This window comes from Chlorocebus sabaeus, chromosome 8 (genome assembly GCF_047675955.1).
Source record: "Chlorocebus sabaeus isolate Y175 chromosome 8, mChlSab1.0.hap1, whole genome shotgun sequence".
Lineage (NCBI taxonomy): Eukaryota > Metazoa > Chordata > Mammalia > Primates > Cercopithecidae > Chlorocebus > Chlorocebus sabaeus.
In genome coordinates this window covers 4,653,083-4,680,789 of record NC_132911.1, presented here as the reverse complement: position 1 = coordinate 4,680,789, position 27,707 = coordinate 4,653,083, and the positions used below count along the sequence as shown (strand labels likewise).

Genomic DNA, 27,707 nt, shown 5'->3' with positions numbered 1-27,707 from the left:
AAAGTGCTGATTCAACACATACGCCATCATAAGGTGGTGTGCTGTAAAATTTATCAAACCCTCAGAAATAATACCAAATTGCCGTAATAGGCACATTGGTCAAATAACTAATGGTATGTTCATTCAATGGAATAGTTCACAGAATTCACAAATCATATATATAAATACATATACAAAGAGCTATAACATTCTCTTAATGGAAAAAAGTGGATTTTAAATGATGTATAAATACATACATCACTTTTATATCTGCCTATATATATCTGTAAAGGAAAGCACATAGAAAATTAGATGCATTTTTGTCACTAATTTTAATGATATTATATTTTTTCTTATTTTTTTTCTTATCCTCTATTTTCTCACCAACTATGGAAGAAAAACAATAAGAGTCCAGCCTGTCACTGGACACTGGAATTGGATCTATCTGAAATATTCTTTTGTGTCATTGAATGCTTTTAACATAATATGTAATGGATATTGTTATCCAAATTCGTACAACTTTCTTTTAACATATTTGCAATTTTTCTCAAAATGATTTTAACCAAAGACCACTGTTTAACTATAGTTTGTTACTGACATATACAGAAGAATCACGGTGATGATCAAATTGCCTTCGAGTGGTGTGAGTCCCACCAGCATATCTGTGAACATTAAAAGCTAGTAGAATCATGGCAAGGGGAAAATATAAGTTTTCATCTTTTAATCAATTCAACTGTAGAGTTACTAATAAGGAAAATCATCTCTTTAATTAGTTCCCTCAACTCTGACTTTTCCTGACTGACTTTCTAACCAACCACACCTGCCTGTCTAAAAGCAACTAACGCCCTCCCCAGGTGTGCTGTGGGCCTGCTGTGCAGGAATCCACCCGGCCTTTCCTGTTCCATTCACCCTCCATCCGGACACAGCAGATTCTTGAAAAGCAGTGAATGCTAAATGGACACTCCTTCAAAGAAGTGGCTCTCTAGGATGGACAGTTCCTAAAGCCTGTGCAATTTTTCTTTTAGACTATCCACCAAGGAAGTAATGGATTAGAAAGTTACCAGCAAAACTCAGGACAAGCCTTACCATTTCTGAGAGAGTGTCAGTAATGTGGCATACACGTTTGGTTTGCGTGTTAATAAAGAAATTACATATCTTTGCTAGACTGGCTGGAAAGGAGCAATAACACAACACTTAAAAGTTCTGAGCTTCTGGAGCAAGTGAAAATAAAATACGGTCAATTCCTGCTTCTATTTAATATTACACTCTATGTTGAACTTGTCGTACTCTTGTTTCTGTATAGCAGTGCTCTGAACCATTTGGACTTTCATATAAATTATCTCATGCTATTTTATATTCTGGTTTATGGCATAAACTAGAAATTTTCAGAAACAAATATATTGGAAATATATTTTCTGCATACAATAAATATCAATTTAAAACATTTATAAACATGGATTGACCTAAAGGAATGTTACTCCTTAAAGGCTGGATGCTTGGAATTTCCCAATCATATTGAAGATGAGCTTCCACAATTAGGTCGGATTATTCACTGAGTGGGAAGCTGAACCAACTGCCTGGATCAATCATGATATTCACTTGGCCAGGGAATACTTCTCGGCCTTGTTGCAACTGACCCCTGTGTAGTTGTCTATGCCAGTAGCCACTCTTCCTAAAGAGTCCCTTAATTTCTGGGCTTCCGTTCTCCTACCTCACTGCCCACTCCCTCTCTGCTATCCGAGACACACGTTTTGCTTGTCTTTAAATATACGACTCTAAATCAGATGGACTGTAGCTGTCTATACCTGGGGTCAAAGATTGATTCTGTTTTGTATACTTGGTGCATTCATGGAGTTTGGAGCTATAAAGACATTTGAAATATTTAAAAGTTTAGCATCCAATGACACAATATTCTCATCATTAATGTAGAGTGGAAACATGCTAACAAGTTGGGAAACTTTTCAACTTTTTAACATGATATTTAAATAAATAGACATGTATTTATTTATTTATCTGACCCACTGGGCATTTCCACCTGCAAGGCTGCGGTGCTGGTGGAAGCCAGTGCGCGTGAGAAGGTGACAGCAGGGTTCTCTGGGTGTTATTACTGTTTTATCATCTTAGGGTTCACTTCTGTTAACCCTAAGTATATGTAGACATACACTGTATAATATATCTAATATATAGGTATTACTCGTATACCATATATCATAGACAGTATGTATTGTGTGAATGTATATGCACATGGATATAAGACATAGTTGAGAGATAGATCCACACCCATGTATTTGGATAAGGTCAGCAGTCAGCTTCGGATGTTATGTGATAAAGTGAGGATCAGAGCAAAACCTAAGCCTCGGTTAGGCTGGGGGAACCCGACCTAAAGGATGCTTGAGAGAACAGCAGCAGGTGTGCAGTCTGCAGTAGCATGTATCATTAGTCACACAGTGAAGAATTTTGAGGTTCAGGAGGTCTGAGTAAAGGCCTGAGGTCGCCCAGATGGGAAGGGACACGGTTGTGTTTGGACCCAGGTCAGTATGACTCCACTGCCCGTGTTTGTAATGACCACACCATTGCAGAGTGCGCAGGTCGGGGAGAAAGGAGGCTGGTTTCCATAAGAGAGCCTGAGCTGCTCCTTGGCCTCGGTCCAGAGCCTGTACATGGAATGAGCTTGCTTTCTACGATGGCAGCATGACCTAAGAAGCACGGCACAGGCAGAGCAGCTGGAGACGTAGCAGCCTCAGCAGAACCCCGCGGCTGCTGCACTTGAGTGAGGTTTCAGTGGGTCTGCAGGAGGCAGGCGGGGATGTTGGAAAGTGGCTGAAGGGCTCCGGAGTTATGAGAGCACTTGTGGTCTCAGATGTTGAGGGCTGCTGGTCTTTTCGCCTGGCGACCCATGTGATTGCCTTAGCCAGGGTGCACCTGTTACCATGGGACTTGTTGGGTATCTTACCAGCTGATCGAATAAGGTCTGCATCAGTCTATCAAGTGACGTAAGAAATTTGCTGGAAAAAAGACAATGGTCGACTCATTTCCGACTCTTGGAATACACTAGGATAAGACTTGTTCTTACCCCAAGATGAAGAAGAAAAATGTGATTTTTTTGTTATGATGTCCTAAAGAATATGTATGCTAAAAATAATATCAAGAGAAAATGGTCACTGAACCCAAAACAAATTGTTATCATGTTTTTTTCTTTTAATTTTATTTATTATCAGTCTTTGAGTATTGACTATGCGTGGAATTTATTATAGAGATCTCTGTGTTTGGAGACACTGCCTTTTTTGGTAATCAAAATATGACCTGGATACTCACCCACATCCAGTGCCGACTGCTTCCTGTGTCAAATGTCCAAGTATTATAGGAGGCAAAGGGCGTCTGCCTGCTTGTTTCTTCCCGTTGGCAAACCTCAGAGGCCTGTCTTCACAGAGAGTAATAACCCAGATGCCAGGACATTGCATAGAGCCAAGGACTAGAAACAGGCACTCGGAGGTTTCGTTTTCCAGGTCACTGACTTGGATCCAGATTAGCTTGTTGCAACCAAGATTTTTAATACCAGTGTGATCTGCATCACCTGTGGAGGGTCCTCCAACATGGAGAGACCTGTGGGGAGATTTCCAGGTGGGGCATGACAGCTCTCTTGTCCAGCAGATGAAAGTGCACCACAGGCTGAAGCCACTTCCTGTGTTGACCTCATTCCTCTGTTCCTTCCGTGGACAGAGGAGGCCCAAAGTACATGCCCACAGAGAAATGCCATCAGGGCCACTGTCTCTCGACTGTCTTATTGAATTACTTGTCTGTCTGAGCCATTTCCCAGGCTTGAGTTCTGAGCAATTCCCCGGCACGTAGTCCTTAAGCTTTAGAAGACGGGCTTTGTCATATCCTCTCCCAAATGATCCTCTCTGCCTGACCTCTGGGTGAATTCCTGATGCCTGATTTGCTGGCATCCTGGCCATTTTTACGGCCTTCTTTCAAGTCCCTCATGTTGGAGATGGACTCTCATACCCTATCTCTCACAAGTGCTGTCATCCTCCCCTTTCTCCTTCCTCAACAGTGAAGGTGTGTCCCCACTGGATTCTTGGCACTTGTCTCCACCCTTTGGACTCTGGAGCTATGCTGGGCCAAACAAAAGGAAGATACCAGATCTCACCCACCGGGCGCCCCCACCTGCAGGGGCAGTGCTGATGGGAAGCCACCGTGCGTGAGAAGAGGAGAGCAGCGTTCTCTTACTCTTCTTAATGCTTTATCATCTTAGGGTTTACTTCTCTTAATAACTTACATTAGGAGCAAAAATAAAAGTAAAGAAATCATTTAGAAGTGACTTGTTAAGGCTCTAGTGCATACAGAATACTACAAAGAAGAGGAAGATGTCCGAATTGGCACCAGTGCCCTCAGTGGGCTCAGAGTGCAGAGGTGAGGTAGACCTCTACACAACCACCAATAATATAAGACAGGCTGTAACTTCCAGGAAAACCTGTGGAACCAATGCTGTAAAGGAAGGAGTGGTTAGGTTTATTAAAGACAAGGAGGGAAAGGTCTTTGGGAGGGATGACTTTTGAAAAACCTTGGAAATTTGGGAAGGATTTACACAGGCAAAAGTGAGCCTGTGGGGCTAGCACAGAGCGACTGTGAAGGAACAAGGGTGAAAGCAGGAGCACAGCAGACAATCTAGGGAGTGATCGCGACCACATGGGCAGAATACAAGGTTCACGAAAGGGCATGGTAAGAAATGAGGCTAGAAACGAATTGAGTCATATTATAAAGGGTCTTCAGTATTAAGACAGTTGACCTCTTTTTAAGGGTATTTGAAAGCTATGAAAAATATTTTTAGAAAAAAAGGGCAGTGCAGCCGCGAGTGGTGGGTCATGCCTGTAATCCCAGCACTTTGGGAAGCCGAAGTGGGCAGATCACCTGAGGTCAGGAGTTCGAGACCAGCCTGGCCAACATGGCAAAACCCTGTCTCTACTAAAAATTCAAAAAGTAGCTGGGTGTGTTGGCATGCACCTTAATCCCAACTACTTGGGAGGCTGAGACATGAGAATCCCTTGAACACAGGCAGCAGAGGTTGCAGTGAACCAAGACTGTGCCACTGCACTCCTGCCTGGGCGACAGAGTGATACTCTGTCTCAAGGAAAGAAAGAAAAGAAAAAGTAAAGAATAGAAAAGAGAAAAGGGCAGTGCTGTAATTTAGCTTCGTCATGAATTTTCAGCTTGGTGATTACTGTTCTAAATAATGAACTCCCCAGTCCCTGTCTAGCCAGATACATGGCAAGTCACAATGTGGATATCACATCTCCAGGGGGACTGTCATCCAAGAGAAGTTTAAATTCCTTCTTGCAGACACTCATAGCAACTGCACTCCCCACTTGGTGATGCCTCGTGTGTGACATCCATCACCCAGGGCTACTCTGCTCTCAAAGATTGTGAGTGTCTCTGCTCACTCACACACATGTCTTCAGGGCCTAGCAAGGTGTCTCACACACAAAGGTTGTTTATATATGTTTGATTATGTTTGTGGTTGTTCATGTCAGAGTTACGCAGTATGGTTTAGAACAGAGAGGGGCAGGGAGCACAAGTACATGCAGGAGACTTTCCCTACAGCACAAGCAGAGACACCAGGGTTTGGACTGCAACACAGGCAGCGTGTAGCTGGAAGAGAAGAGAGAAGCATACTTTGCAGGTGGAATACATGAGACTTAGTGACCAAATGCGCACGGTGAAAATCTAAATGGAGGAGGAGGGGTCCATGGAGTGAGAACGTGCTGTCCACTCTGCACCCTGCTTTGGTCCACTCTAGTCATGTGTTTTTGAGTGCAACCAGAAATATACATCTGAGAGCCCGTGGCCTCCAAAAATTCTGAAACAAGGGGTAGCTGTGTGCTACACACCTGCTGAGGAGCTTCATGACAAACAGAGACAGATGTGGGGAGTGGGAATTGAGGACATTTCCAGGGCAAGCAAGTTATGGGGTCTTTTGATTTCCATAGAGGTTATTAAGATGAGGAGATAAGACATCTCCAGTCAGGGGTGCTGAGGTCTAAGGCTTTGCAGGAGTTCATTCAAATCATTCCATGTGAATAGTGTCCTCAGAATCATGTGTGCATGCAGGACCTGAGTCCTCTGAGAATATGGAGCCCTGGTCATTGTCCTAACACCATTTATCTATCTCCTCACTTACCTAGTTTCCTGCTACAAAGGTACAGGGTTTATCCATCTACGACACTGTTTAGCCACAAAGGCACTTGTGTCAATCTGTTTTGTGTTGCTATATAGGAATTCTTGAGACTGGGTAATTTATTTTTTTAAAAAAAGAGGTTTATTTGGCTCAGAATTCCACAGGCTGTACCAAATGATGCCAGCACCTGCCTGGCTTCTGGTGAGGGCCTCAAGAAAGTTTTACTCACAGCAGAAGGTAGAGGGGCAAAGGTATATCACAGGGTGAGAAGGGGAGCCAAAGAGAGGAGAAAGGGAGATGCCAGGCTCTTTGAAACAACCAGCTCTGGAGTAAACTAAGAGTGAGAACTTACTCATTACCATGGGGAAGGCACCAGCCATTCATTCATGAGGGTTCCACCCCATGACCCAAACACCTCCCACAGGGCCCCACCTCCAATACCAGCAATCACATGTCAACATGGGATTCAGAGGAGACAAAACATCTGAAGTACCAGCACCCTAGCTGGCATCATAGCACTGAGGGTTTCATATTGTCATTTCTCCTTTATGACGTGGGACTGGCCTAGGGCTCTGGGAGTCTAGGTGAAGAGACCTCTTTGGCTTATTCAGCCAATGTGCACTGAGTGCCTACCACACGCCCAGCTCTCTGTTACGTGCCAGAGAGACTGTGAAAATAGGACAGGCTTCAAGTCTCGCAGGAACGACTAACATTAAGCAAATAATTATACGAATCACCAAGTGTCCGCTTCAAGACTACACCAAATGTCCTGGTGAGATCTGAAGAGAGTGGTGGGATGAGCAGAAAGAACACTCGGTGGCATATAGGCAGGTGAAAGATGATTTTTTCAGTAGCAGGTCTCATCAACAGCTTCCTCACACTGTCCGCCCTGTCTTGCTGCTTACTCTGGCGGCTCCCCTACACAGGGCTGCGTGGCTCCTCTCCCTTGCCTTCAGGGTCAGCAACTTAACTTCTCTTCCTCTGGGCACCAGTGTGCCTGTACAGTGTCAGCAGGGCAATTATACCTTCCACAGACAAGAGTGGCTTAGAGCCAAGTCGTGGCCTTCCCATGTTATGGCTACATGGCTGTGATAACAAGTGGAGTTATACGCCTGCGCTACAAACTCGCTGAGTCACACAGGATATATACATCCTACCTCAGCCTATCTGACCAAAGTATAGCCATGTGCCTTATACCAAGTAATTACTATTTTGAAAATGTCTGCAAATGGTAAGTCTGGGGCACCAGGAGAGAGCATAGCCAAGGAGGAGCAGCCTGATCTTGGAGATCAGGGCGGGCTTCCCTGAGAATGCAACACATGATCTGAAATTTAAAGGACGGCCAGGATTGACCAGGCAGGTGCAGAGTAGGTGGGATGCAGGGCAGATATTTCTGCTGATATCCAGGTAAGGGGCAGCAGGTGGGATGATCTGAGTCAGGAGGGCACATGGGGCTTTGCATGGTGCCCTGCATGAAGTCAACTGTCTCTGGGTGTAGAAAGCAGGGGATGGGGGAGGCGTGCACCTGAGGAGGTTGGAAAGCGGAGTGAGCCAAGCTGGAGTGAGTGGGAGGGCTCAGGAGACTAGAAATTATTTTTTCATTAAAAAAAAAATGGACTATAGAGGGCACAAGGAAAGAGCTAAAGGCAGTGGCTAGAGTCGCAGGAGTGGATGATGTTACCAAGAGGGACACTTATGGCCACTGGTATGGAGCATGATGATGCCTCAGAGAGTGCTCCCAGGAAAGAAAGAGCCAGAGGGAGAAAAATCATTGTCAGGGAGAGAGAAGCCCTTTGCCAGAGACAATCATGAATGCCGCGCCAAGTGGAAGAAATGTCTCGTAGACAGGCATAATTTTGCTGGGCATGGTTGCTCATGCTTGTAATCCTAGCACTTTAGGAGGCCCAGGCAGATGGATCACCTGAGATCAGAAGTTCAATACCAGCCTGGCCAACATGGTGAAACCTCATCTCTACTAAAAATACAAAAATTAGCCAGGTGTGGTGGTTTGTGCCTATAATCCCAGCTAGTCAGCAGTCTGAGGCAAGAGAATGGCTTGAACCTGGTGGGGAGAAGATGCAGTGAGCTGAGATCATGTCACTTCACTCCAGCCTGGGTGAAAGGGTGAAACCCCATCTCAAAAAAAAAAAAAAAAAAAAAAATGGTAGTTTTGATTAAAGAACTGTTGAATAAAAAAGTCTTGTGTGGTACACTTTTAAATATACCATATGGATGTTTTTATTTTATTTTGTTTCATAGTTGTTGGTTGTTTTTCCCCAGATAGTATATATGTGTGCATGAAACTTTTGAATTAAACTTCTAGAAATATTGATAACTATGCAAATATGTGTATGTGTATGTATACCTATATATTTGTATCTGGGTATTATTGTGTGTATTTGTATGTGTGTATACACACACACACACATAGATCGTTTTTCATGTTCTTGCAAGATAAGAACTACTTTTTAGTTCATTGTCACTTTTCCTAATCCCCCAAATAAGACTTGGAACAGTTGTGTAAACTCAAAACATGTTCAGAGAGCTGATTTCACTTACAATGTGAATAATGGCCAATTCAAAACATAATATGTCAGGAACTATCTGTTTGATCAGATTGTTCTATTTAATTTTGACAAAACAGAGATAATGAAACACGACAGTACAAATCATTTCGATTGCATGTCCACAAAATGCAAAAAAAAAAAAAAAAAAAAAAAGCACATCTTTCATATGGCTTTCTCCCCAAATCGACACACAACTGGTCTCCTCCAAGTAATAGGTTTATTAAATTTCTTAGTCCCCCCCAGCGAGCAGAGATCATTTAAAACCTCTCCCAGTAGCAGTAATGCTTTCTGGCTTCTGAGTCATCATAGTTTAAGAGATTTAACTACAGAGGAACCCCCAGACATTTCTCTGATGATTTTCTGAAGACATAAGAAATCTGGCTTAATGTAAGAGAAGTACTCAAGCAGAGCAATATCCAAAACCATTAGCATTTCCAAATGCATTTTAGAAAATTATCCCCATAAATTGACTACATTTTTCAAGTCACATAAGCGAAATGCATGAGTCATAGATACAGAGTGCTGTAAAATGTTAGAACAATGTGTTCAGCCCTTATATCCCATCTGAGAAAAGTGAGACTGAGGTAGCTTACATGAAAAAATGAGTAGGAGTATGTTATAAATAGAGTCCTAAAATGTATGGTACAATTATGTGGAGAAAGTGAAACAGACTGGCCTGTTCTATTTAAGCTCAAAGGAGGTCGTTGTAACTGTAAGGATCCTATGAGTCCTCCATTTATTTTTACTCGTAGCAGAAGCAAAACCCAGTCGAATCCTCTGAAAGAAGTGAATTTGGCAATGCTTTAAATTCCTTAATTTGGTATTCTTAGGGGAAAAAAGTGAGAGCAACCAATTCCTTTTGCCATTTCTAAAGCAGTTGTCCAACACTCCCACTGAATGGCTTTGTGGGTTTCCTGACCTAGATTGAGATGCTCCAGAAATAGAGCATGTCAAAATTCCCTTAAGAAGACCCTTTCTCAGCCTGTTCCTCTGTGTTACTCTTTTTCTCACTGCTCAACACCCTTGTTTTTTAAACCCCAATATCCCTGACCTGGCACGCTCCACTTGATTTCACCAGGTGTGTGTCCTGTGTTTCTGGACATCGGGAGAGAAAACGGTCAGTGCGTTGTGAATTAATGCACGAAGACATTGGTTGATCCCTACCATTATTTACCCTATTCCTCTGGTTTTGTTTGTTTGTTTTTGTTTGTTTGTTTGTTTGTTTGTTTTTGACAGTATCTCTCTGTCACCCAGGCTAGAGTGCAATGGCGCCATCTCAGCTCACTGCAACCTCTGCCTCTCAGGTTCAAACAATTCTCCTGCCTCATCCTTGCTAGTAGCTGGGATTACAGGTGTCCACCACTATGCCTGGCTAACTTTTTTTGGTATTTTTAGTAGAGATGGGGTTTCACCATGTTGCCCAGGCTGGTCTCAAACTCCTGACCTCAGGTGATCCACCAGGCTCGGCCTCCCAAAGTGCTGAAATTACTGGTGTGAGCTACCGCACCTGTCACCCTATTCCCTTTGAAAGGTTTCTATTTTGAATCTTGTGGTCTCTGTTCATGCCAGTTTTCCACCATTTGCCCCGTAATCTCTCTTTCATTTTCCAAACTATTTGTTTATTAGAAAACCAAATCCAGCAGACTTAAAAGAATTGTGGTTAACAACTGTAGAAGACTTCCAGGAAACGTCACTACAACAGTGGTAGATCTTCAATCACTGGTCATTTTAGAAAGGGTTTAAACTGCATGGATTCACTAAGGTTATGAATAGATAAGAGTTGTGTCACATTCTACCATATTTCCTCTTCTGTCCTTTTCTTCAGGATCATTCTAGAATGAAAAATAGGATATACTGATTAAAAGGCTGTATTTCTATTTTGGTCTTTTTAAGCCACTTTATGGAGTTATGGTTGACATATAAAAACTATACATGTTTAATGCATACATCTCAACAAGAGATTTACTTTCTATTGCCATCATAACAAATTAACACAAACACAATGACTCAAAACAACATGTGTTTATGATGTTCAATAAATAGATTGGAAATCTCACATCTACCATCAAGGTGTCAGCTGGTCTGTGTTCCTCTCTGGAGGCTCTATGGGAAAAGCTGTTTCTTTGCCATTTCCAGTTATAAAGGCATTGGCAGCTCTCTTGTCAGTCAAGAGGGTGAAGCCCTCAATGCATCGCTCTGACCTTCATCCACAGGCTCCTTTGCCTGGAACCTTCTCCTCCTGCTTCTGTCTTCCATCTTAAGGATCTTTATTACACTGGACCCACTCAGTAATCCAGTATCATCTCCCCATCCCAAGCTCAGTAAGCACATTGTTCTGCAAAGTCGCCACGAACCATGTCAGGTGACACATTGACAGTCTCCGGGGAGCAGGACCTCAGAGCTTGCGTATCTGTCAATAGGAGGTATGATTCTGACTCCCACAAAGCCATTCCGTTGAGTTCTTCTCCTCTAAATCTTAACCGAAACACCAAGTTGTTAGGAAGTTCACAATTTCACCTACTAATTTGTATAGTAATCAACTTCCTTTAAATTACATAGTTTGTAATGAAGAAACAATTGAGTTTATAGCATCAACTTTGTGTCAAATGAGAGCTATGAGATTAGCTCCTGGCCCTGTAGACAGCAATAGAATAACACACGGTTCTAAGGCTAGGTCTCATGTAGAACAACCCCCTTTCCCAGACAAACATCAAAAAGAGGAAGTGAACATGTGTGTAACTGGCAAGGCCAAATCAAGGACAACCCCCTTTCCCAAACAAACAACAAAAGGATATGAACATTTGTTTAATGTAAAAGGTCAAATCAGGAAATTCATGTACAAAAATCGACTTTGGGGTGCAATTCATTTGAATGGCTTCATCATGGAAAATGGATTGTATCATTGGTCAAAAGCCTTCACTCTTGCTTTTCTATAAAAGGCATCTGTGCAGGGCCGGGTGTAAAGGCTCACGCTTGTAACCCCAGCACTCTGGGAAGATGGGGAGTGGGTGGATCACCTGAGGTCAGGAGTTCAAGACCAGCCTGGCCAAAATGGTGAAACCCCATCTCTACTAAATATACAAAAATTACCGGTGTGGTGGCGGGCGCCTGTAATCCCAGCTACTCAGGAGGCTGAGGCAGGAGAATCACTTGAACCTGGGAGGTGGAGGTTGCAGGGAGGTGGAGGTTGCAGTGAGCTGAGATTGTGCTACTGCACTCCAGCCTGGGAGACAGAGAGAGACTCTGTCAAAAATAAAAGGAATTTGTGCAGGACTTACGTATTTTTTTTGAAACTTTACACTAGGCTGCTATGCATCATCTAATTATCTTCCAGCTCAGTGGGTTTTTTTTTGTTGTTGTTTGTTTGTTTGTTTGTTTGTTTTTAGATGAAGTCTTGCTCTTGTCACCCAGGCTGGAGTTCAATGGCATGATCTCAGCTCACTGCAACCTCTGACTCCCAGATTCAAGCAATTCTCTTGCCTCAGCCTCCCAAGTAGCTAGAATTACAGGTGCCTGCCACCACGCCCAGCTAATTTTTGTATTTTTAGTAGAGACAGGGTTTCACCGTGTTGGCCAGGCTTGTCTCGAACTCCTGACCTCAGGTGATCTGCCTGCCTCGGCCTCCCAAAGTGTTGGGATTACAGGCTTGAGCGACTGCACCCTGCCTGTTTTTACAAATCACTTCATATCTACTAGAGCAGGGGTCAGCAAACTAGCACCTGCAGGCCAAATCTGGCCCATCAGCTAAGAATGGCTTTTACATTGTTAAATGATTGAAAAAAAAATCAAAAAGTAACTATTCTGTGACACAAAAAAATTATATAATATTGAAATCTCAGTGTCCATAAATAAAGTGTTACTGGAACACAACCACTGCCGTTCAATGGCTATTTGCCAAGTACACCTGCAAAGTTGAACAGTTTCCAACAAAGACAGTGTGACCCGTAAAGCCTGAAATATGTACATACTCCCCGGCCGTTTGCGGAAATATCCTATTGATTGACACAAAACTAACATAGTTGTGAGTAGGCATTTGGAAATACAGATGAGGGTAAAGAGGGGATGTGAGTGTAGGTGGTGGTAGAGAGGGGATTTACTTATGATCATTATTAATGTAGGCATGCAAATAAAATGCAATTCCAGGCTGGCACAGTCGTTCACACCTGTAATCCCAGCACTTTGAGAGGCAAAGGTGAGAGGATTGCTTGAGACCATGAGTTCAAGACCAGCCTGGACAACACAGTGAGACCCCCAATCTCTACAAAAAAATTAAAAGATTACAAAACTATCCAGGTATGGTATGCACATATAGTCCCAGCCACTCCAGAGGCTGAGGCAAGATGATGGCTTGAGCCCAGGAGTCGGAGACTGTGATTGCACTACTGCACTCCGACCTGGGTGAAAAAGCAAGACACTGTCTCAAGAAAGAAAAGAAATTCCACCTGGTTTTTCAGTCAGAACCATGAATAAATAATGTGATTGAGAAAATATATATGTTCAAAGCAACAACGAAACAAGCATTGATGGCAGTTGTAAAAAGTTCAGCAAGCACATGCATCTTCCTACATTCACTGATCTTTTGTACTAATAGTCTTATATCACCGTATGAAATGGAAACTTACAGGGGGTTGAATACATCTCAGTGCAGTATTTTGAGAGTTCTGGGTACTATTAGCTATGTATATATTGTACATTAGGATAGTATCTGATGTGGAAAGGTAGTCCTGTGCTTAATTTTAGAGTATATCTGTGTGTTTGTAGTTTTTAAATTTTCTATGTCTGCATTTAACATTTTTTGTATCTGTAATCTGTGTGTATAAAAATAATTATTGTGATTTTTAATGTACAAAGAAAACAATGATTTTTTTTTCTTTTTTTTTTGAGACAGAGTCTTGCTCTGCTGCCCAGGCTGGAGTGCAGTGGTGCGATCTCGGCTCACTGAGAGCTCCGCTTCCCGGGTTCCCGCCATTCTCCTGTCTCAACCTCCCGAGTAGCTGGCACTACAGGCTCCCGCCACCACAGGCCTGGCTAATTTTTTGTATTTTTAGTAGAGACGGGGTTTCACTGTGTTAGTCAGGATGGTCTCGATCTCCTGACCTCATGATCCACCCACCTTGGCCTCCCAAAGTCCTGGGATTACAGGCGTGAGCCACCGCGCTGGCCACAATGATTTTTTAAAGTACATGTAAGTTCAATAAGTACAGGTGAGCTGGACAGACTGTGGGGTTTTTTAATCTAGTTTTTTAGACATTCTTAGTATTAGGCAAATGAGTATGTGGCCTATAGAATTTGTAACATAATCTCGTCAGAAAAACAAAGAAAAAGGTGATTAACTGTGCCTTGGAGTCAGCTGTGTCCAGCTGTCACCAGCCAGTACTACATAAATCCAAGTCAACAGGCAAATTTGAGCAGTGTACTTCTCTTACAGAAGATTATTTCAAACACGGGCATAAACACTGTTGCAACTGGTTACAGTCAAGGTTTGGCTTTTAGCTTAAAGTGGCTCCTGTACATTTTTAAACCTGAGAGTTGGAATAGAGCACCCTGACATCAGACAGCTTGACCATGTATTTCATCTGGTGCTGCTTCCTGCAGGTAATAGAATAAGTAGGAAAATGCTCTCTACACAGGTGACCCATTTCGTAGCAAATCCTCTGCATGGAAATGAGATCCCCAGCTTGTGCTCCCAGGCAGGCCCACACACAGCACCACAGTTCTTCAAGTTCCTGCTAGAGGCAATTTGGTTAAACCCTCACAGATCATCTACCCTGATAAGCATCATTCTGAAAATAGAGTTGGTTACCAAGATGCAAAATAATCATTTAATGCATAACCACTTGTAGAGCACATGGAGAATGTGCTTGAGGTACATTTACATGTGCATCTGTATCGTCTCTTTCCACTCCTTGATGTAGGTATTTTCATGCCCAGTGTATACAATGGAAAACTGAGGTTCACAAGCATGATCCACCTCTGGTGCCTTACCTGGTGCAAAGTCGAGCCAGCACGCAATCCTGTATCAGAAGCATCCTAATCCAGTGAGGCTTGTGCCACTGAAAAACTAAATGTGTCCCTTGCGCCTCTAACGGACAGGAGCTTCACTATCTTAGAATGTTTTCATTCCTTCGTAAGCACACAAGGGTTTCAATAGTAAAATAAAACACATGATTGTTTCTGACAACTAAACTGCATGTTATAAAGGGAGCTGGATATTTTAAACAGCTTAACCAGAAATTGATTGCATCTTATTTTTAAAAGATTAATGCACTGCTTTCCTAAAACATAATTTTATTCCCTGGCAAATCTCTTCTGCAGTTCTTGTCATCAATCTCATAAATGGTCCTCTTCTTTACTTTGGAAGAATGGCCCAGGTTGTGAGTCCTGCAGATGGGATGCTGGGAATATAGGATGCTACCAAGCATGAGAAACAGTTTTTTGGAGTCTCCTTCAGGTTAAATAGAATTCCTGTCTTGTGGCTGGGTGCGGTGGCTCACGTTTGTAATCTTAGCACTTTGGGAGGCCAAGGCAGGTGGATCACCTGAGGTCAGGAGTTAGAGACCAGCCTGGCCGTGATGGCAAAACTCTGTCTCTACTGAAAATGCAAAAATTAGCCAGGCACGATGGTGCATGCCTGCAATCCCAGCTACTCGCGAGGCTGAGGCAGGAGAATCGCTTGAACCCAGGAGGTGGAGGTTGCAGTGAGCCAAGATTGTACCACTGCCCTCCAGCCTGGGCAACACAGTGAGATTCCATCTCAAAAAAAAAGAACTACTAAGTCTTCAAATAACAAAAGACAGAATTTTATCATTTGCCTATTTCTTTTCCTTTTTTCTGATTCATTGTGATTAAGGTCCTGATGAAAAGAACTAAGTGATCAAAAGAGTACCTTCTCCTGCATTCACCATTAATAAAGGAGAATCAAAGTATCAAATATTTTTGAAAATATTCATTGCATCAAGGGATTTGGCATGTCCATTTGGGAAAAGATGAAATTATCTTGATCATTTTAAGGTTCAAAGTCAATTAATACATGGCCTCTGTTTTAAGCATCTCAAGATGAAGGATTTAAGTAATCAGATTTTAAGGTGATTTTGATACAGGACATTTGATCTGTTGGTTTACAAGGAGGATTTTTTTTCCTCTTTCTCTTCTCTAGGTTAACTGGCATGAACCTCCCCTCTCCAGTTATCAGTAGCAAGAATTGGCTACGACTCCATTTCACCTCTGACAGCAACCATCGACGCAAAGGATTTAACGCTCAGTTCCAAGGTAAGGATGCTCCATCTTATAAGAAAAAAAAAAAAAAGAGCGTAATAAATTTTGATCCTTTCTAGCTATGAAATTTTAGAAGTGAGATAGATAAATAGCTTGAAAATGGCTTCTATTTCCTTTATTCACAGTTATCTATGGAAACCACATAGTCAACAGCTGGCAACTTATTAGTAAAGCTATATCATTGTCACAGTATAGAGGACATGTATAGTTTCTTGTTACACTGGAACAACTGCTAAGTTTTAATCAATAGCCATTTATTACCATTTATTTTAATTGTTATGCACCTAATCTGTAAATATCCACAACAGTTTGGCTACTGCATTTATCTTCGTGCTAAGAGTGCTCTAGTGTATAGGTTGCATGAAAAGGCACAAAAAGTATTGTAATATCACTTTTAATCCTAAAAGGCCTTCACACCGCATAAATACCTGATTCAGTGATTTATACATAGTGAGCCTTAAAAAGAAAGAGTCTGGATTTCTTGCAGCGGAGCAAAATGGGGAGTCTACAGTCATGAGGAGGGAGTTTGGTAATGAAATGTTCTTGTTCTCTTTGGTTTCTATGGTTTATATGTAGATCATATTGTATCATTTCCTGTATGTTTCTAATAATGAGCAATCCTTATTAATACAGCAAAAAAACCATTGAATTTATTAAGCAGTCCACTGAAAACCATCACTTCGATTTCCAAATTAAAATAACATGACCGTGCTTGAAAATGATAGACCTTTCCAATCAAGCTGCCTAAGCTTTCCCCAGTTGTGATGATGAGAATGTTGGCCCCATTAAGGCAGCATTCCCTGAACACCTGCCACGTGCAGGAGAGGACACTAAGCCCTGCAGTGCCAGAGAAATGACAGCGTCCTCCGTGCTCCAGGAACTAGTAGGTCAGAAAGACAGTCTGCAGTTTGTAAATAACTCCCATGAAAGTCAGAACGCCAAGGGAACTCATTATAGCTCCTGCTGGAGATTCTAGTAATTTTTCAACAAACTGGTCTAAATATCTCTTATCTTACACATCGTAAAATCCATTTTGCTTTCATTGTTTCCTTCAGGATGACCAGTAGAAACACAAGGGTCATTTGCAAGGAATGAAACACAGAGGGTGCTGAGAAGCACACATCATAACCAGCAGTTTTTATTTGCCACCCAGTGCCTGGGGCACACGATGTACACAGAACTCACCTGCCTCAGAATCCAGGGGCAAATTAGTTTCAACGAAATATGTTTGTTGTTGTTGTTGTTGGGGGAGGGGGGCAGTGGACAGAGTCTTGCTCTGTTGCCCAGGCTGGAGTGCAGTTGTGCGATCTTGGCTCACTGCAGCTTCCACCTCCTGGGCTCAAGTAATTCTCCTGTCTCAGCCTCCCGAGTAGCTGGGATTACAGGTGCACACCGCCACACCCAGCTAATTTTGTATTTTTAGTAGAGACGGGGTTTCGCCATGTTGGCCAGGCTGGTCTTGAACTCCTGACCTCAGATGGTCTGCCTGCCTCAGCTTCCCCAGAGTGCTGGGGTTACAGGTGTAAGCCACCACACCCAGCCCCAAAACATATTTTAGACTTCATCAGGAACATTTTCCGTCTCACCATGCCTTCTGATGTTGCCAGACGTTCTTACCTTGATCTCCTTTGGTTGCAAAGAAGCTGCCCTGACATTTTATTGGAGTGAAACTAACGTGCTTTCCCTTCACCTGGGGCCAGGCCAGGCTGATCCTCCTTTTCCATACCTGCCTGTATTTGCCATTGTCTTGTGATGGCCAGATACTCTGGCTGCAGTTAGAATGGAGGAAGTGTGGGATGGGCATATTGCTGGTGGGAGGTGGGCTCATACTGAGACTGGGTGGGTGTGAATGAGGAAGACTCCATGTGGTCTGGTAGGTAAATTCTATCTGCGCTTCCTCTACACTGATCCACATCTATGGATATATCCGTCCCATCCCTGATTTAACATAACCACAAGTCAGTATTTACAACGCCAATGGACCGATCATATAGTTACTTAGGTTGGTTTACAGATTTGTCTCTAAAATGTTAATTGATCTTTTCCTAGAGCTCTCAATAATTGAACAGCATTGAACTAAAGAAAAATTTCTTAGTATTTGTTTCTCAGACCTGATCAGTGAACTTGGGATTTGTATCTGTAATTGAAAGAAAGGTTAAAAATGGAATATCAAATTTGAAGCTGCTCCAAGATGGTAGATATAAGACACTTATTGGTTGGCTGAAAATAGCAATCACTTAGATGGATCAGACATTGACTTTGAAAGTTTAAAAAATACAAAATTAATAAAAGTATTATATAGAGAGTATATAAATTATATAAACAACAAAATTAAATTCTAGAATTAAACTATATGTACCTTATATACACTTCATTCTTTTATATATTATAGAAGTATAAATTATAATTACATAATTTATGTATAGTATAATATATACTTAATTATATATTTAAGTATAAACATTTATACTTAAATTATATATAAAGTATATGTAATTATATATAATTAAATTTAGATTTATATAATAAATATATAAATATATATTTATATATAGATGTATATGTGTATGCATATATATACACACACACACACATACTTTAATTGTATATATAAGGAGAGAGGAGTAAAAAATTTGGCATTTAATTCTAAAACGGTTAAAAGGTGTGAAGGTATCAGGAGAGGTAAGCCTGGCTTAACAGTAATGTATTAGGAAACATTTCAAGGCTGACTTTGAAGTTCACCTCCAAGACAACACAGTACAATGAAGTTACCTTTTTTTCATTAGCACATGGGCCTTACTGAACAGGGGACTTCATGCTTATAACCACATTTAGGCGCCGCCTGTGGTTCAGTACTAGACACCACCCTCTGAAGAAGGAGAAGGACCAGAGAGCAGCCAGGAAGATGACAAGACCCATCGGAAGGAGGATGGGAGGGAGCTTAGAGGGTGCAGGTGCCCAGTATGCAGAAAGGCACCGCGATTATTTTTCTGACTCCAGAGGGCAGAACCGTCACCAAGGAATGGAAACTCCAGCGTGGTTGTTCTTGCCGATTCTAGAACAAACCTAAGGACTCCAGAAGCTGGAGACAGAGCAACGGCTTAGGATAAGATGGGCACTTGTCAGAGTCCCTGCCAGCCGTCCAGTGGCCACCCCTTCACACAGGGCTGTCCTGATTTTTTGCAAGTAAGATCCTCAAGTTCGTTCCTTCAGAGGGCAAATGGGAAACCTTCTGTCACGCAGGGAAAACATTTGTTCAGCTGAGTCTTCCTCTTGTCTGTACTGAGATTGAAAACCAGGAAGCCCAGATTGTGTTGTACTTTTTATCTCAACTAAATACATTAAAGAAGGAAAACCTGATATTACTTGTGCCAACAAAAATTGCAAAACAACAAAAAAAGCATAGTCAATTGGTACTTAGGAACTAATAAGACAACAACAATACTAGTGAAAACTTACCTAATGTAAACATTATTTTGTTATTTTCTTATCTTTCCAAATGTTCTGTCAAACAACCTGAATCATATATATGATATATTTAACCTGAATCATATATATGATATATTTAACCTGAATCATATATATGATATATTTAACCTGAATCATATATATGATATATATGTATGTGTGTATATATATGTGTGTGTATATATGTGTATGTGTGTGTGTATATAAAACAGAGAAGAACATTTTGAAAAGAACATACATTTTTATTCTTGGCATATATTTTATATTTTTAACATTATTGTAGTCACCTTTATCATTTACGGTCATTTGTGAGAACACGAAAATTCCATCAGTGTTACTTGGATTGATATGATTGCTGAGTATTTGGAATTCCTAGGAAACCCTTTGTGGTTCCTAAGCTGTAGTTGAGCCCCCTGGTGGTCTGTTTCTATGAGAAACTGCTTTGTTATCCAGCGTATGATGCTTGGACAGAATTGTGTAACTTCTCAAAAACAAATAATATATTCTTTTTAACTTGAAGCTTTTCTTGGTCAAATAAATGACAACCAACATAAAATATTCTTTCTACTCTTCCCTTATATTTTTAACTTTCATCTCCAAATTCTTTATTCTCTGAGTCTTACACTTTCTTCTTTGACTTTCACCTCTGCAATCATATAATCAAGTCATGCCAGAAGCAGTAGTAAGGCTGATTGACAAGTAAAACTGTTCCACAGTTGCTACTCTTAAAATCTGTTCACTTTTAAAATAGCACTGTGAACAAAAGAAGTAGAAAATGCAGGGAAAAAAACCCACAATATATTTGCAATATCTTCTGTGTGTATTGGGCTCCGGTTGAAAGATAGATTTATGCAGGACACATTATTTCTTTAAATCAGCTGAAAATTGAGCCCATTCTTTATATGTTGCCTTCATCATTAATTATAATTAAATAAGTGCCTTGTTAGCACAATCCATCATCTAGACGTTTTCAATGTCTACAAGATAAATTTTTTGAAAATATATTAATCTTGAACCATGAGGGCCCCCTCACTACTAAATCGCCATCGAAGTGCTGGGCTCCAGTTTTACCTACGTTTACCTGGCTATTTATAAAATTACAATTTTCACAAAATGAAATTCCCATTGATTTTTTGTAACTGATAAATCATTTTGAAAGTAAGTGTTTGTAATAAAATTCCAATTCATATAGGGAACATTCATCTCATAAATCAAGGGAAACCCTGACAGTGTCAATAAAACTTGTGTTGACACAAATAATTAGCTTGTTTTTAGGTTATAGTTTCCTATAACTATTGATTTTCCCTTTTAATTAAAATGAAGAACTTTATACCAAATGGAGACTTTGATGTTATTAGAAAGGCATTTTGAGTTATTGAAAGCCTCATGTTCCCAGGTTATTCTAATTTAGATAAAACTCTCATATGCATTCCCCGTTCTCCAACGTTCACATTTTCTGCAATTTGGAATGCAGTTTCCAGAGCTCTATCGAGGACTCTACCTGGATTCTGGTGGCATGCCTGGCTGCCTCTCCTTTTAAAACAGTGTGAAAAACAGTAACAACCATTATCTTGAACCTAGTCTGTGCTCAATTACGTTTAGTGGAAGGAATGGAGGAAATCAAGTGCTCCTATGCCCCTCAAGGCGCCACAGACTATTGCTCTGCAGAGCGTCCCGAAACCTCCACGTGGGCCTCCTGCCTGTTTCCATGGCAGTGGTCATCCCTTACTCTCTTGTACTTGAGGGAACTATTAGGTAGGTATGGACGCAGGAAGTAATTTTTCAATCAAAATAAATTAGTGAAATGTCTTATAACCTCTAAATAATTCTTAAAACCACTAAACCTCTATGAGACAATAGTTTTTAATAATATAACTCATTCAAATCAGAAACACATAACCACTTTTCCTAAACATCTACTTTAATTTCTCTCAGAACAATAGATTCTTGCAGAGTCTTAATGGCAGAGCTTTTAACACTTTGGAAAAAGTGTCCATCTATGGGTTCCAAGCGGCTGACTCTTACTCTGCACTTTTCGTTAAGTATTTGGGATTAGCCAGTACCCCTTCTGCCTGTGTGTCTTGCTACCTTGTTTTATAAAATAGAAATAATCACGTCCACCTTGCAGAATCATGGTGGATTTGTAATCAAATGGAAGAAAGTGGGGCAAGGGTTTTGTACAGGGCCAGGAAGCCGGAGGGAGCTCGCCACCCTGGGGACCTTCCTCATACTCAATGCGTCCCCAGCCCAAAGCAACTAAAACAAACAGCTTGAAATTCCAAATTTTAAAACATAAAGAACACAACAATGACTTTTTTTTTTTTTTTTTTTTGCACTATTGGTGGAAATCTGAATTGAGATGACCATTTTAGAAAATTGTTTTACCATCCAGCTGAACACAAGAAACATTTTAGGCATGTGTGCAACAGAAGTGAGTAGCTACGCACAACAGGGACAGAGAACGTCCACAGGAGATGCAAGTACCATTGTCAACCACTGCGAGTCACCTACATGTTCATTAACCATAGAACTAATAAATAATGTAGATGCGTACAATGGAATTCTAAACAAACATGGAAAGAAACTACCTCTACATGTAACAACATAGATGACTCTCACAATGTTTCATGAAAGGAAAAAAAAATAAACCATATGATTCATTTATATGAAATTCAGGAATTTGCAAAGCTACGTATTCACATGGATGACCATTAGTGAAAAAGAATACCGTGTCTATATAATATTTCTGTAAAAGAGCATTTTCAAAGAAGATGATCAGAACAATCTCTTCTAGAAACTGACGAAGTGTTTAGAATTTGCTTGCAAATGGGGCCAGACAAAATTACCCAGAGAATCCCTCCTGGATGTCATGGGGTTATTGGATGGCAGAATGGAAAGAAGCTTCATCTCGCACGCAGGAAATGGAGAGATGAAGGGCTGTGGCTGTTATCACACAGCTTGCAAATGGCAGAACCAGGATGTGAGCACAAGCTGCTGTGCTCTTGGCTTCACGTCAGTCTTCACAACTCTGTTTCTCCACCAACTTGTCATACTGCTCCCACTACTGACAATCAGAACATGTTTTAGTTGGGGGGTGGTGGACAGTGAGTTATTTTTGTGAAATAAAAATCCTAATGACAAGAGAAATTTTTTTGGATAGCTATAATTTAGACACACCTTTATTTCTCAGACTGGCCTATTCCAAGCAGAAATCTGACAGGCCACTGTCCTGGTCCCCTGTACTCCACGTCAGTCCTCTTGGGCTGGCCATGAAATGACAATTTCTTAGCCCCACCCTATTGACCTTCATCAAAGATGATAAAACAGGCATGATTATTTTGTTTTTCTCAGTATATTAAGAAGTCATAAAGGTAAAAATTCATTCTGAACAGCTTTTGGATATCTGGTAAGGATAGGAAAAATACACTTAAATTTTAGTTGTCATTATTTTGAGTAGATATTGGGGGTAATTTCTTACTAATGATGAAACAAGAGAATAAATTTCTGAAGAAAGATATGAAATATTATTCACCAGAGATGTTAAATTAATGAACAAAAATCCCACGCACACTAATGGAATACATGAACGTTTGAGTTCATGCCAGAATTTTAATTCAATGTGCTTTCATGTATTGATTTATTTTAAAGTTGTGTGTTTGAAATATTAATGCACATCAAATGTTTGCTGTTATATATAAAACCACTTTAAATCCTTCCTTTCTCTAAACTTCGAAATGTGGTTGACATTGGAGAATTGGGTGCCAACAATGGTATTCGGTAAATCACAGCTATTTAAAACAGATTAATACTTGGCAGTGACTGGTAAATTTTAAGTTCTTATGCTTGAAGAATATAAACATTTAGGTAGGTTATCATTCCTTTGGTAAATTGTCTTCCTGCAATTTTTATATATATATATATATATATATATTTTTTTTTTTTTTCCCCTGAGACGGAGTCTCGCTCTGTCGCCCAGGCTGGAGTGAGTGGCGCGATCTCAGCTCACTGCAAGCTCCGCCTCCCAGGTTCACGCCATTCTCCTGCCTCAGCCTCCCGAGTAGCTGGGACTACAGGCACCCGCCACCACGCCCGGCTAATTTTTTGTATTTTTAGTAGAGATGGGGTTTCACCGTGTTAGCCAGGATGGTCTCGATCTCCAGACTTCGTGATCTGCCCGCCTCGGCCTCCCAAAGTGCTGGGATTACAGGCTTGAGCCACAGCGCCTGGCCTGCAATTTATATTTTTGTGATGGGGAAGAAGAACTTATTCTGGCTTTCAGCACATCAGCCCTAAACTTCTCTTATTTTCAGCGTATCAGCCCTGAAATGCTCTTATTCTTCATGTTCTCTGTCTCATGCAGGCAATATCGTTGGCCAAATCTGCAGACAGTGTTTCATATTTATTTGCTAAATATCCATCTGTACCTCTTGTAGGTAGTGGTGTGCTCTGGAGCGGTAAGCATGATTGTGTCTACTGTACGTGTTAGGAAGTAGTCCACCAAAGTCTTCAGGATTTACATTGACCAACTAGTCATGATGTCTGGCCTTTCCCCACTGGCCTGCTGCTGTGACCAGGTTGGTGAGCTGCTGCACTGACTGCTCCCCAAGCAATTACCTACATGATAGTGTAGGGAAACCACAGGTCAATCACACCTGTAGGGAAACCAGGAAACCTTCAAAGGCACAGGTTACATTGCTTGTTCTCTTAATGATCTGAATCAAGCTTCTGAAATTGAATGGCGAAGCTGTTGCTTAATGAAATAAGGAATCTAGGCTGAGGAGGGTAACTTCCTGACTCCAGCAGCTGCCGGACTTCCCTGGGGATCCATGCCCCTTGTGGAAAGATAACACGAATGCCTCAGAGTCTCAGTGGAGTGCTCAGAATGAATCCAGAGATGAGTTCCAAAATGGCTGAGGAGCAAGCGTAGCAAAGGATGAATGTGGCAACCACTGAAAATTGTGATGATTAGATCCTAGGAAAGTTTCCTCTTGTCCATGTGCAGAATCTGGTTTCCTCAAACTGTCTCAAATTATGTTGAGTTGGCATTTACTTACCTGTTTGTAAGGCCTTTCTTTGTCACAGCAATTTTGAAGAAATGTCTCAGGGGTTCCCTCCTGCTAGTCAACTCAGTGGTAATTTTTAAAGGCTCATGAGATTCCAGCCAGGTTCTTGCAGAGTTGACCATCATGTTCTTTACTGTTGTAAAGGTGGCATATTCTTCTCCAGGGGATCCTTGTAGTTAACTTTTGACCGTGGCATAGTCTACAGTTTACTGCCCCAAAGAATATAACAGAGAAATAATAGAGTTCAAAATGTTTTTCCGTAGATATTTTTAAATTTGTGTTGAAAGTAATAAGAGCTTTGCTTTTTCAAGACACATATCCAGGGCTACAATTCAGCTTGTATGTTCACAATGGTTGTTAACATGTTGAATTATTTTCATCAGATGATAAATATTCATTGTCCAGAGAATCCCAAGAGCCTCCCAGCCCCAGCTCCTCTAGGCTTTGCTACAAAAGGCCTCAGCCCTGTCCTCAGTAAAGCCCTCAGAGGCCTCAGCCTGCTTCAGGCCCACTCAACTAAAGTGCTCAGGATGTTTGAACATCATCTCTTACTGTCTGTGATAAGCATTTATGAAATACAACGTTCAGTTCCATAGATATATGAAACAAAATAAATATGAATGTCATTCCTTCTGGAGAAATATACACCAAGTCTTGAGAGTACCTGCATTACCCTAATTGTGTAAGTCACTGACTCTTCATTTCTTAGCCCAGACAGTGTTTCATGTTTATTTGCCATATATCTGTAGGCATCGCTTGTAGATAGCGTGTGCTTTGGAACTTGAAGCATCACAGTGTACACTGCACATGTTAAGTTGTCCACCAAAGTCATCAACATTTACACTGACCAGCTAGTCATGGGAGTCTGGCATGAAAATAAAGAAATTATGTCTTTGAATCTGTTTTATTTATTTATTTATTTTTGCCTCCAAAATTTAAAAGTCCTAGTTAAAATCTAGTTTGCTAGATTTTTTCTTAGTTAAAATCTTTCTCTGGAATAAAACCTCCTGTAATTCATTAACCTGGGTTCCAAATCTGGTCCTGCTGTGCCCTGTTTAGAAATCACTAGAAGCCCACAGGGTATAACAGGCAGAGTCGATGCTGTCCACGCCGTGTCCCCACTTGCCTTTTCAGACTCGTCTTTTAATCCGTATTCCAAACTTCCCAGGCTCCTGCTGCAAACACGTACTGTGGCCTGGACATATCACCCGTGTCCTGAACTCCCCCTTCTGTCAGACCTTCCATGTCCTTGTCAATCCAGAAAAGTGAAGAGACAAGTCTCAATCATTTCAGGAGATTTATTTGCCAAAGGGAAGGATGCATGCTGGGGAGACAGGTCTGTGCCCTTCTCGGAAGATGATTTTGAGGGCTCCACATTTAAAGGGGAAAGGGCAGGATATTGAGAAATACACAATTTTCATGTAACAGGGGATAGGGGAAGATAATCATTCATGCCTCTGTCTGGCTCAGTGATTCTGCATTTTTTTTATGTGAGATGACACAGATGAATGGGGCAGAGGAAAAAGGCAGGGAATCTGACTGGATTTTACATACGATAACATAGACGAATGGGTTCGTGGAGGAAGCAGATACGCATTTGTGTCTGGTGGGCAAGGGGGTAACTGCAGCTATAAAGATAAGCTATCAATTTACATTGCCATGGTGATATTTTAACAGAAACACCTGGAAGTAATGATCTTGCAGCTCACTAGGAATATCTTTATGGGAAAAAATATGAGGAAGTGTGTAGCTTTTCATCTTGTAGTCACCTTATTTAGGAACCGAAAAGGGGGAGGAAGGTTTTCGAGACCCAGTTCCCAGCTTGACTTTTCCCTTTGGCCTAAAGAGTTTGAGGTCCCAAGATTTAATTTTCTTTCACACCCTGCAACCACACTTGTTTATTTCCATTCTTCTTTTTGAAGAAACTTTTTTCCAGTCTTCTAAGTCAGTGTCAATTACTTATTCGGAAATCCCCCCATAATACTTATCCTTTTCTTACACCATCCTCATATCACACTATTCCACACAATGCAGTTTTATGTGTGGGCAGCAAATTATCTGTTTTTCTAAAGAGCCAAAGCCGCAAGTTATTTGTTGCTTCCAGCATCCAGCAAAGCCATCTCCAGAGACGCAGAATTCACTTCATGTTCACTGAATGACTCCTGGAATATTTCAATGCCAGAGCAAAACAAAACCACAGTAAAAGGGCAGAATCCTCTGTATTCATGAAAACAGTCGTGTAACACAGTAGAGAGATGTTAGCTTTTGGAGCCTGAAGACCTTTGTGACGCTGAGCAAGTCTCTCAGTTCTTTTAAAGGTTTGTTTATTCAGCAGTGAGTTAGTGCTAACCCCAGCTGCCATACAGGAACCATGGGGGTCAAGTGAGACAAGTGTGCTGGGTGTGTGTTCTAAGGGTGGCGTGGATGTTATTGCTTCCACTAGTTGTGTGGTCTGTGCCTCGTGGTCCCCTCTCAAGAAGGTGAGTGTGACGTGAGGCTGCTCAGCGTGTTCTCACAGGAGGTACGCTGTTATCTCTTCCAGTCATAGCACATTTACAAATGCGGAAGTAACTCTTCACAGGGAAGAAGTTGGGTCTCCTTATATCAGGAGTTCTGTTTTGTGTTTTTGGTTTTTTTCCCCTCTCTCTCTTTCTCTGATCCTGTGCAAGCTTCTCAGGTGATTAAACTGGAATGCAGACACTGAGTGTAGGTGTATAGGAGAGGCACCCTTCAGGATGAGCAGAAGGAAAAGTGGACCTGGGCACGTCTTAGGGGGAATCACTAACGGCCCAGGGGCAGACACAGTGTCTCACTCTCTTCACCACGTCCACAGGCAGCTTTGTTTTACTTTCAGTGCAGCGCCAACTAACCATCAGAAATGTTTTTTAAAATATGTAAGTCATAGACTGTAGGCCTATTGTAAGCAATAGATAGAGGAGCACAGTTAAAAATTTACTGACTCTCTCTGCAGGGGGTTATAATTTTACTTATAGCTCTCGAAAAATACTCGGGCCAGATTCCCCACTGAAATGTTAATGTAAGTTATGGACTGTCTCCCTGGATACCAGATTTCATAAACATTTATATGAACTTTTTTTTATCTGAAATCTTAGGGATAATAAAATGTCAAGGTGAGAATTAGTTCTATCTACAGAAAATCCAGATTGGAATGATCACATC

The 27,707-nt window shown here is 41.3% G+C and overlaps 1 protein-coding gene across 2 annotated transcripts in view; it reads left to right on the top strand.

Moving 5' to 3' along the window:
• The window catches only part of CSMD1 (CUB and Sushi multiple domains 1), a 1,948,922-nt gene that overhangs the window by 1,138,914 nt on the left and 782,301 nt on the right, over positions 1-27,707 (top strand). For both annotated transcript variants that reach the window (XM_073017922.1, XM_007961594.3), the window contains exon 6: positions 15,878-15,990. In XM_073017922.1, the coding sequence (XP_072874023.1) occupies positions 15,878-15,990 (113 nt within the window). The remainder of the gene's footprint in view (positions 1-15,877; positions 15,991-27,707) is intronic.